The sequence below is a fragment of the Pygocentrus nattereri genome, chromosome 28 (assembly GCF_015220715.1).
Source record: "Pygocentrus nattereri isolate fPygNat1 chromosome 28, fPygNat1.pri, whole genome shotgun sequence".
Classification (NCBI taxonomy): domain Eukaryota; kingdom Metazoa; phylum Chordata; class Actinopteri; order Characiformes; family Serrasalmidae; genus Pygocentrus; species Pygocentrus nattereri.
In genome coordinates, this window is record NC_051238.1 from 20,736,728 (window position 1) to 20,748,905 (window position 12,178).

A 12,178-nucleotide genomic window follows, 5' to 3' on the forward strand; every position below is an offset into this window, starting at 1 on the left:
TTCACTGATCCAATCTCGAAGCCTGAAATTTGCCTGTACGTCTGTTGCGACTCTTAATTTGCCTGTGCCTGTACGACTCTTAATTGAGTTAACAGAAAGTTTCCGTTTTTTCGGCTTCTCGTCCTGATTTTTTAAGTTAGTTTTCTCGCCCATTTCCAAAATGATGTTGCTAGCTAGGCTGAAGAGGTAATACATGCTGCCTCCAAGACGGAGGTAAAGGTGTGAAGCCAGACTGCTGCTAACACGCAGATGGTGTAAATGTAATATTCTTTTAAAACAAAGTTGCATTAAAATCAAACAAAAAGACGCTGAAGTTGAACGCAAAACAACCGGATGACATCTCCACGCTCGACTAGCTGCAAGCTCGTAATAATAACAAGCTTACAATTGTTCGCATGGCTAACTGGCTGAGGCATAACCAAGCAAACAGAACTTTATTCCAGATGCCTTTTAAAGCTACTGTTGGACAGCAGAATCCAGACTGTGTGTAGTTTGAAATTTTTAGAAACGTGTGGTTGTTGAAATTTGCTTGGTTGGTATTAGGTTGTGCTTTGTGATGAGGTCTAGTTATGGACTAAACTTGTTTCTAGAGATTTTTCCATTTTGGTGGTCCATAACTGGAGAAAGATTTTGAAAGCTTGTTAAAGGTTTGAAGTGAGATATTTTTGACCTAACGATGAAACAAGGTAAAAAAATCAAGCATAGAAATAGCCTTCGGCAAAGATGCCAAGTAACCATCAGTAAAGATGTCAGACGTTCTGCTCAGTGTCAGCATGCTGCCTGTAACTAACTTACTGTCAAGGAATCCTTATGAATCATTTTTACGTACTCACAGAATATTAACGTGTTGTGGTTCAGGTTGCTTTGCATTGTTTTATATGTCGCCACATTCCATTTTACAGAGTTAATGTAATTCTGCACTATGTCCCTATAGCAGCAACAGGCAGCTATTGCAGATGACTCTCTCTTGTCCAGAGGTGGAAAACTCAGATCCAGAAAGTAAAAATCCTTCCCAGGATTTTGTTCCCACGGCCTGGCTTCTCTGGACAGATCAAACCATCAGCAGAGCTGTCCAGGCAGTTGGAACAAAATCCTGGGAAGGAGTTTTACTTTCTGGACCTGAATTTTCCGCCTCTGCTCTTGTCTGCGATTGAAGTAGACTAATTTGAAAGCAGTGTCAGTTGTAGTAGTCTGATATCAGTTAGAGCTGATATCACTGGTTCTCCATGTTGTTTTCATTTGAAGCACCTCACAGGAGTTTTTGTCCAGCAGATGCTTCTGTAGCTTTGAACTTGAAAACGGTATATTTTACATTAAACAGTGTCTTTCTTGAGACAGGTGGCCATTTTCTGGCTGATGGATATACAAGTTCTTGCTGGTCATCATGTTTGTTGCTAAAATTCACTCCCTGATGGACAAAGACTCGGCTTTAAAGTTATTTTTAAGCTGTTACTGTTAACGCTGGATGGCTTTAGCATTAGGTTATTTATTGTCAGATAACGTATATTGAGTATGTTAAGGAAAAGACATGTAGTACTGTGCTACAGTCAGAGACTATTTTTTTTTTGTTTCCAGTCAAAGATAATCCTAATGATAATGGGAAAATGAATGGGAAAATCAAAAGAAGTGGAAAAACAGGACTTTCCAAAAGAGCTCGAAAAATGATTAAAAGCTATAGAGTAAATAAGACTTCTACCAGCCACCTAAACCTTGGTAGACCATCAAACCATGACCATTGACCATTCGGCAAACAGCACGTAAAGCTTTCCTCTTTGAGGTAAAGGAGAAAATCAAGCTCCATTCTTGCTTCAGATCTGACAGGTTTTTCTGTCCATCCTTCTGCTGTGAGAAGAAAACTCAATGCTATGAGTTTGGAAGGATCTATAACTGTCAAGACACCATTACCAAGTAAAAAGACAAAAAACAAGCAAATCTGACAAAGAAACTGTTAATGTGCTCAGAACAATGGACTGACCACTCCAGAGTCCAGACCTCAACATCACTGAATATGTGTGGGATTACCTGGATCATGCAACCAACTTCTAAGACTGAACTTAATAGGACTGAACTGAACTTAATGGATAAATAGATTTCTTAAAAAAGGGAAGTCTTCTGAAAAGAGTGGGAGTTGTAATAAAGACAAAGAGTGGACACACTAAATGCTGAAAAAGTTTATATTAAATTATTAAAAAATATTTAAATTATATTGTTGAGGTTTCTGTTAAAAAATATGTTTTCTGCTTTTTTCTTGGCACTGAAATATAAATAGCTTGTGCTTAAAAGGCCATTAGGGCCACAAATGAAATAAATTAAGGGCGGTCTCTGATTTTTGCACAGTACCGTACATTTTAGGAGATTTCTCTTAACAAGTACAGTATCATGTTATTTATAAATAGCATTATTGTCATTCAGTTTGCGTTATTGTGTTTTATTGTATTTGTTGAGACTTTTAATGCTTTTGTTTTGTGGCCAAAGATTCACTCTTCATTGCCTTTATTCTTATGTAATAATGCATTTGTAGCTGCTTCTGTGTATTTTGAATGGAAGAACGCTGTGTTAGGTTACTAAGAGAGCCAGTGGTGCCTGTCTGCTGTGCTGCTAACTCACTCCCTCTATTGATCAACTGTTGTTTCTTTTCTTTATCTTTACCCGATTGCCTTTCTCTCCACTTGTATTTATTGCCTGCTGCCATGTGGAGAGGAAAAAAGCTTAAAGGAATGTAATAAAAATAATCTGTATTGAAAACCTAATTTGGTTAGCATGCATTAATGTTTATTCATACACAGACACTGTACACATTTTGCTCTTACACATTACTGGAAGAAAGGCGCATCTCCAGCAGACATCTGTATTTGACTGATAGCAACAGTACATAGTTATGTGGTTACTGGCGTTTTTACTTCATGAAATGAAATCATCCAGAAATATTTGCCCCATTTTAGTGAAAAAAATCTAACTGTAATCTCTCTGCTGTATCTACAGTGCTTTAGAACAATTATACATTACAGACACATTTTCACATTTCAGACACCGTGCGGCTTGTTTAGATCACGTCGTACAACAGTAAGAAAGTGCCACCATACCTGAAGGGGAAGTCCAGTTATTTCTCAAAATTTCTGCATAATGAAATGGTTAAGATGTAAGCAAAGTCATTCAGAGTGGCTTGATGTGAAATGCTCCATTTTAGAGAAGCTTTCCAAGTACTTCCAGCTATTATATGAAATGAATATCGCTGCTGTCAGAAGAAAACCTTGTATCTCCAAAATAGTAACTTTACAGGAGAAGGAAGAAACATACTTCACTTTCAATGTAAGTCAATGGAACCAGAATTTTTCCCATGTCATTTTGGGCAATTTCTTTTAGGCCACTCATCACAAAATTTACAAACAATGTAAAGAGTAACAGATACTTTCAAATTATGTCAAAAAATGAAAAATGCCAAAAATTGGAGAGGCTTTCCTCCGACAGCAATGATATGTTGCCTGATGCCTGAGACGCTGTTTTGCGGTAATTTTTGGCCTAAAATATATTATAAAAGCTGTTCATGGTGTAGAGGTACATGAAGAGTGTTGTAAGGCAAAATAGTTCCCAAAGACTTTTTTTTCCATATTTATTGCCATTTTACTATGTACTATTTTACAGCTTCACATATAAAAACTCAGGAGGCATGATAAGGCTCTACTGGTCTTTTTGGATAGAGAATAATGGTATACAATTAATATACAAAAGTATGAACACCGCCAGTCAAAATGAAATGCTTTGCTGATTCTCTAAGGGACACTACATTAACACATCCTCAGAGAACAAATGTAAATATGTCTGCCAATATGTTAAATCCAGCTAATAAACAGTAACTGTGCATTAGAATGATGTTCTCTGTAGAGAATGTGTTTACTTATTTTCACAAAAAGGCCATTTGACCGGGGTGCCCAAACATTTGGCCACGGCTGTACATCGCAACATCTGGTTCCTGTTACCACCACTGCGAAGAACCTTAGGTGGTATGTCTGTCTATAGTGAACCATTTCATATCAAACCACTCTGAATGACTTTTTTACATCTCAGTGTCTGCATTCAGCAGATACCTTGTAAATTCAGTGGAGTTCCTTTAAGGAGGTGGCATGAGAGCATGCTCTCAATACATAGATTCTACATGCTCAAAGTCTTTACAATCAAGCTATACAAGCAATGGGATTTTTAATCTCTTCTCTTTGCTTGTTTTCTGTGCAAATGTGATATGTGATGTGACTGAAAGCCCTTAAAGTCAGAGGAACTGCATGTCCTGTTTGTTTGACTAAGCACAGACAGCTATAACCACATATATGATCCAGCCTACAAACACAAAGACGCCAAACATTAGACTGAACGTCACCAGAAGACGGGCTTTCTGCGATGCCTTCTCCCCCTCACGGATGTCACCCCGGGCCAGAGCCGCACGAGTCTGCAACAACAGCGTCCGCAATTGATGATGCTTGTAATGGTACAGTATGTAACAGTACAGACAATGAACTGGAAGACTTACTTCATAAGAGTACATGAGCGCAACCAGGCCACTCATTAGACAGCAGAAAATTGTCACTAGTAGAGACTCTACTAGGTAGTCTTTAGGTAAAGGTGTCTGTTCCTCACCGAGTGGTGGACTATTCATGTACTGAAACACACACAAAATAAATCCATAAATACAGTTATATGCAGACGTTTGAAAGCCCTAGTCAAATGACATGTTGCCTTTGTAAGTGAAAATAAGTGAACACATGCTCTAAAAAAACACACCCTTAAAAATGGCATTAATGGCATTATTATGTATTCACTGTTTTCCGTTGTATGCATAAGAATGTGATTGCAATGTAAAAATATGTGGATATTTTTTACTAATCTTTTAACTAAACTTTAAGGTTTCTCGTCTGGTTGCCTTAAAATGTGCAGTTTATTGAACTTCAAATAGAAAGTTAACAGAATAATAAGTTAAAACAATGCAAAACACATTTTATTGTACAGTCAACCTCATATTAGACGTTCCATGAACTCAAAATTTGGTAACCAGGTTACGCAGGGTAGACAGGTGGACCTGAGTAATCACTTCAATGACCAGAAATGTAATTTGCAGCAAAGCTGAGGTATGTACTGCCGGTTTATTAGGTACATACATGGATCTGTACTCACTGGTTATTGAAACCACAACAATGCTGGATTTAGAATGGTCCACCCCAACAAATACTATCTGACCAGTGGTGGTCCTTTGGTGGTCTCCATAGATGGATAAGTAGAGGGTGGGAGAGAGATTGTGCAGCAAGAAATTTGCTACAGTTAGTGACTGTAAAGCTAAAAAAGTGCACCCACATATTAGGCGTTTCAGATAAAATGGCCAATGTATGTAGGTAGAGGCTAAATCTACCTAATAAACTGGCAGCACATGATAAATGTGTCTATAGTGAGATGGTCTTCATGACTGTTTCTAATGTTTGTTGGTGAAATCCTGTCATAGCAGTGTTGTCTCTTACTATAGCATATGATGGGTAGGTAGAGGGTGGCAGAAAAGAAGGCTGGTAGAAGGCAGGTGTATTGGCTCCAGGCTGGCAGGCTATGACTGGCTGGTTGGGGTAGTGGGGCAATGGTGGGGGGTAGATTAGGTAGGCCAGTTTGGGATCTGGAGGGCTGTAGGGCGGAGGGTCTTCAGAGGGGTTGACTATATTACCGCTGCCGGTAGCTTCTGCCGCAGTCTGTCCTGATGCATCATCTGCTGTCATCTGGTCCAGGACGTAGGCGGGGTGCAGGGCGCGGGTACTGTCCGTGTCATAGGCTGGGTTTAGGGTCTGGTTGCTGTCTGTATCATAAGTCAGGTGAGCTGTTTGTGTGCTGTCTGTGTCGTACGCTGGATGAGCGGTCTGAATGCTGTCGCCATCAGTTGCTGGATGGCCAGTGTGAATGCTGTCTGTGTCATTGGTGGGCCCTGTGGTCAGGATGCTGATTGAATCATACGCTGGCGGACCAGGATAGGCTGGAGGGACTCTGTGTGCTGGCTGCTGAGGAGGTTCCTGAATTCCGGGAGGTCCTGCTGCATGCATTTCTGAATCATCACGGATGTTTGGTGGACTGACTGGAGAAAAACAGGAGCAAGGTAATGAATGTAGTCAGTAATTTGATTAAAATTGGGCTAGAATTGGTAAAACTGGACTTTTAAAGCCATGGCTTAGCAAAAAAAACAAAACAAAAAAATTACACAATTACTCAGTTTACAAATTTACCCTAAATGAAGATGCTCACCAAGAGACATTTGGTGTCTGAGGTTTGTGTCTTTAGTTTTGCACTAGAACTACAGGCTGATGTACCTAACAAGTATAAACTATATGTCTAAATGATCACACACTTGCAATAAAAAAACAAAAACAAACAAACTTACTTACAGTCATATGCAAAACACCCTTGGTCAAATTACACATTTTGTTGATTCCTCTACACTGGACAAACACTTCTATTTCTGTTTATTTGCTGAATTTAACATATTGGAAAAAATAAAACATATTAAAGGCATCACAATTGTAGAAGCCCTAAAAGGCCATACATTTGCATGCTTTTCCATGGTGAGCTATGATCATTATCATGACACAGTGAATGTTGTTTTATCAAGAGTTCAAGGTATTTGTCACTATCGCAACATTATGAGAGTTATCTTAAAAAATCTCCATCATCTTGTGATAATGGTACTAATAAATCTAGATCTTGAGAAAACAGCATTCATTTTGCAATGATAATGACATAAGTATAACAAGATCTTGACACAAACAAAAATGTCTCACTATCATAGAAAAACTAGAATAAACCATCTGAATCCATGGCGCTTTAGGACGTCCATACCATAATTGTGCATTAAAATGTGGAGAAGTGTTTTCTCTGCATGTAAGTGTTAACTTATTTTCACTTAGAAAATCAAAACAAGCACACAAATGTATATTCACTGGCCACTTTATTAGGAACTTTAACACAAATAGCTAATCAGCCAATCACATGGCCAAAACTCACTGCATTTAGGCATGTAGAGGTGGTCAAGACAACTTTAAGTGACTTTGAACGTGGCGTGGTTGTTGGTGCCAGACGGGCTGGTCTGAGTATTTCAGAAACTGCTGATCTACTGGGATTTTCACACACAACCATCTCTAGGGTTTACAGAGAACGGTCCAAAAAAGAGGAAATATCCAGTGAGCGGTCAGTTGTGTGGACGAAAATGCCTTGTTGATGTGAGAGGTCAGAGGAGAATGGGCAGACTGGTTCCAGATGATAGAAAGGCAACAGGAACTCAAATAACCAACCAAAATCTCTGAGGAACGTTTCCAACACCTTGTTGAAAGTCTGCCATGAAAAATTAACCCTCCTATCGTCCTCAAATATAATAACAAATTTGGTCCTTGGGGTCAATCTGACCCCAGGGATATTTACCTCCAGAAAATGATTTACAGGATATTGTTGACCACGTTTGTGTGACAGGCACTTTGTTTATTTGTTGAATACATAAATAACCCCTTGAAAAATCAGTGAGTTGACCTGTCCTCTAGCGCCACCATCAGGCCAAACCTTTAAATTAGAATTAATTTATCTTGAATTTTTCATACAAATCTTCTCAAATTTACTTCTCAACATTAATGACCACAAGTCTTGTTTTGGTGATGATGGATAGGACCTTTACTTTTCCACCATCAGAAAGACTTTCAGGTTGAGAGCACATTCATGACTCTCACAGAATGACCATGTTGATTAATGTTGGTGACCCCCCTTTCCTCTCATAAACATATTTATTTACTTAATTTTTTATTGACTTATTTTTTATTTACTATTTTTTAAAATATATTTGTGTCTAGTTACTTTAAGATCTAGCTCACCCCCCCTCTTTTGTTATCCGGGCTTGGGACCGGCAGTGGCAGAGTTATAGAGTTTTTTTTTTGTTTGTTTGGGGTTTTTTTTTGTTTCTAGGGGGGGGGGGGGGGCATTTGTGAGACAGAAAATGGATAGTGAGAACAACAGATACTAGTGAAAACATGGAATAGTTTTTTATGCCCACAGTAAACTTTTAGTCTTTAGAGACAAACAACATGAAAACAACATGAAAATCCACCCATTTGCAAAACATTGTGAACATGATAGTAGTCAAAACATGAAACAGTTCTTTATGCCCACAGTAAAGCTGTTAGTCTGCACTACTGTACACAGGATGTGCAGAGTGTATGTGCTATATATATATATATATGTGATATATATATATATATATATATATATCAACTCAAATGTATCAACTGCACCTGCAGATCTGGTCATGTTAGGTCACACACACTGACAAACAAGTTTTAACAGCTAAAACAGCTTGGGGTCAAATTGACCCCTGAGGATGACCAATGTGTGCAATATGTGTTCAGCATATTGAAAAAATATCATCATGACAATTTTATGCTTTATCAGTTGTCCCCATCAAATTAGGAAAAGTCATGAAATATGAAGCAAAAGAAAAAAGTTAACTACTTAAAAGAAGTATTTTTGAATGATAAACATTGAATGGGGTCAAATTGACCCCAAGGACGATAGGAGGGTTAAGGCAGTTCTGAAGGTGAAAGGGGGTCCAACCTTTCACTCGTACCTAATAAAGTGGCCAGTGGGTGTATGTTGTGTTGCTAAAATCAGCAGCAGCAGCCAACTTGATGCCTAATATTATCTGTATTTTTATTTCAAATAGACACTAAGACGTCATTGCTGATTGCCAGTAAGGGGTGACATATTTTTTTAAACTTAACCTCACTTTAACCACTTGTAAAGACCTTCCTGCTTCTCATAACTACACATACTTTACATAGTACTTTTGAAAGTGGTTGCTGAATAATTTCCAGTAGTTACTCAATAATAAGCCTTCAGGTTAACACAAAGCTTAAATGGTTTCCACTGCACATGGTTATTTTATTCCTGGTTCGCACTATAGACGACTTGAGCACAACCCAGAAACTCCAGTAATATGAAAATACACCTGCTGTGGCCAGTGAAAGTGGCCTTAGTGGTCAATATTAAAGCAGCTATCCTTCATCCTTTATTTAGCAGGTGACTGACCTCCTTTTTCCATTCTGTAGAAAAGGAGAGGCACAGGACTAATTAATTCAGGTGGCGAGTCCGAGGTGTTCTCCTTTAGCCTGCACGGCTCATTGAGTTTCCTACCTTCCACTGTGACGCATATCAAAAGTGAACACGCAGACGCACAGCTCAAGTGAAGGACAAACTGTCTCTATATGTACTTTACTAGCATGTTTTAAGCATGTTTATTAAATAGCATGTTTCTCACAAATGCTACTGGGAAATATTAAATTCTCCAGCTTTAGACTTTGTTTACTTTAAGTAAAATTACTTCATTCATTTAAAGGGGATTTTCGTCCACACAACTGCCGCTCACTGGATATTTCCTCTTTTTCGGACCGTTCTCTGTAAACCCTAGAGATGGTTGTGTGTGAAAATCCCAGTAGATCAGCAGTTTCTGAAATACTCAGACCAGCCCGTCTGGCACCAACAACCACGCCACGTTCAAAGTCACTTAAATCCCCTTTCTTCCCCGTTCTGATGCTCGGTCTGCACTTCAGCAAGTTGTCTTGACCACCTCTACATCCTAAATGCATTGAGTTGCAGCCATATGATTGGCTGATTAGCTATTTTTGTAAACAATCAACTGAACAGGTGTACCTAATACAGTGGCCAGTGAGTGTAGGCTTACTGGTCATTTTGGAATGTAAATAAAATGTTTTTGACCCCTGGTTCCCATGACCACCATTGTGAAGAAATTGGAATTTGTACTTTCTTTAAGTAAACACATTCTCTACAGTGTAGTAATGCAAGGTGAGGGCTGGTTTGGTTTATTGTATTTGTTATGTCCTATTATGATGCCACAGTGGCATTTTTCTATAAAGTCATCATACTTACATACTTACGGTTCCAAAGTTTTCCTGACTGATATCAACACTAAAAGTTACAGTGGAGTGGATTGCAGACCACTTGCATTTTGATATGGTCTTTCTAGGTTTACTTGTTGATTTTTTCCTTGTTTTTGCTGTTTCTGTTTTTCTTTAAGCTGTCAACATCCAGGTTAGGTCAAAAAGACAGAATTCTTTAGGCGAACCTGACTGTTACCATGAAAGGAACATCTCTACAACTGGTCTGAGATCAAATTGCTTTCAACTTTCAAACCAAGGTATCCCCTGTCCTGGCACTGACATGTAAACAGTAGTTTCCACATCATAACATCAGACCTAGACAGCTTAGAGAGCCCTGTAGCTTTACCTGGGTCCATCAGGAAGGGTCCAGTGCGGGTCAGAGGCTAACTGGACATCAGGAAAAGAGTGACATGCAGAAGGTGAATATCCGATCAGGAATTGTGAGGAACTCTCACGTCTCTCTGTAAAATGGCCACAGTTAGTGTGGTCTCTCTCCACACAGTATCATGTTCAATTAATAATTGACAAACTAGGGCTCTGTGTTTGGGCGCTGGGCTGTGTATGTTTGTGTGTGTGTGTGTGTGTGTGTGTGTGTGTGTGTGTGTGTGTGTGTGTGTGTGTGTGTGTGTGTGAGAGAGAGAGAGAGAGAGAGAGAGAGAGAGAGAGAGAGAGAACTTCTGCATGTGCCTGTCCTTGTGCATGAGTTTATGAGTTTATGAGTTTATGATCAGTTAAAGTTTTATGCTGAGCAAGTAAAAGCAGTTATGAATCTGTAGTATATGTGAGCAGGGGTTATCTATCTATTCTATGTCTGTGCATAGAAACGTGCTCACCTGTGACAGAAGGAAGGAATGTCTGGATGGTAAGTTGTTAAGACAAACACTGTTTTAGTCTATATTAGTTGGGTACATAGAGGATGAAGGACAAACGTCACTTAGTTAAAGGAGATCAGATTCTCTCAATTCAGCGTTCTCTTCATCTCCACAATAGGAGATTGTGAATTGAAATCTTCCATTTTAGTGTCCAGTGCATTTGGACAAAAACGTCTGTAGATGTATGTCGACAATGAACATTAAATGATATTTTCTTCTACCACATCACTCTTTCATAAGATCATTCATGGGCACCCTCTTTACTTAAGTTGATTTACACACACTGGCCACTTTAATAGGTTCACTGGCCACTTTATTAGATGCTAGTAAAAGGTTGGACCCCCTTTTGCCTTCAGAACTGCCTTAATTCTTCGTGGCACACTTTCAACAAGGTGTTGGAAACGTTCCTCAGAGATTTTGGTTGGTTATTTGAGTTCCTGTTGCCTTTCTATCATCTGGAACCAGTCTGCCCATTCTCCTCTGACCTCTCACATCAAGCAGCCTGTGTAAAATAACAAGCAACCAGCTTTTTAAGAGGCACTCTAACCATAATATATATATATATCGTACTGCTAGGAAGCTGAAAATCATGTCTGTATTTATCAACCTCAATATCAGTGGCTATTCTAGCAAGCAAGACTTCTTGTCAAGATTTCGCAGTGTATGAAGTACAAAGGATTTGCATTATGCATACTGGGTACTGTAGTGAGAGAACACAACGATGTAAAACCACACTGATGATGCTGACAAAACTGTCAGATGGTCGAAGCTAAGAGATATAAGGAATGTACACTCTCCAGCCACTTTATGAGGTACACCTGTTCAACTGCTTGTTAACACAATTTGCTAATCAGCCAATCACATGGCCACAACTCAATGCATTTAGGCATGTAGAGGTGGTCAAGACAACTTGCTGAAGTGCAGACCGAGCATCAGAATGGGGAAGAAAGAGGATTTAAGTGACTTTGAACGTGGCGTGGTTGTTGGTGCCAGACGGGCTGGTCTGAGTATTTCAGAAACTGCTGATCTACTGGGATTTTCACACACAACCATCTCTAGGGTTTACAGAGAACGGTCCGAAAAGAGGAAATATCCAGTGAGCGGTAAGAGGAGGTTAGAGGAGAATGGGCAGGCTGGTTCCAGATGATAGAAAGGCAACAGGAACTCAAATAACTAACCAAAATCTCTGAGGAACATTTCCAACACCGTTGGAAGAATTAAGGCAGTTCTGAAGGCAAAAGGGGGTCCAACCTTTTACTAGCATCTAATAAAGTGGCCAGTGAATGTAGAATGTTGTATAATGTGATAAATAACATTTTAAACTCTTGTTTAGGCCACAGTGTCGTTTTAATT

General features: G+C 39.1%; 1 protein-coding gene across 1 annotated transcript; it reads right to left on the reverse strand.

Moving 5' to 3' along the window:
- Positions 1–3,436: 3,436 nt before the first annotated feature.
- prrt1b (proline rich transmembrane protein 1B) lies at positions 3,437–10,439 on the reverse strand. Its single transcript, XM_017702731.2, has 4 exons — positions 10,300–10,439; positions 5,502–6,097; positions 4,523–4,651; positions 3,437–4,441 (listed from the first exon to the last, which is right to left on the reverse strand). The coding sequence occupies exons 1-4, from the start codon at positions 10,307–10,309 to the stop codon at positions 4,295–4,297; spliced, it is 882 nt and encodes a 293-aa protein (XP_017558220.1). The 5' UTR covers positions 10,310–10,439; the 3' UTR covers positions 3,437–4,294.
- Between the last annotated feature and the right edge of the window lie 1,739 nt (positions 10,440–12,178).

Bases quoted from the DNA above. Each gene is read 5' to 3' on its own strand.
- prrt1b (XM_017702731.2), bottom strand. The intron at 4,652-5,501 runs GTAAGAGACAAC...TGTGTGTTTCAG, and splicing joins CCTACCCATCATATGCTATA to TACATGAATAGTCCACCACT. The intron at 4,442-4,522 runs GTAAGTCTTCCA...CTGTTGTTGCAG, and splicing joins CGCTCATGTACTCTTATGAA to ACTCGTGCGGCTCTGGCCCG.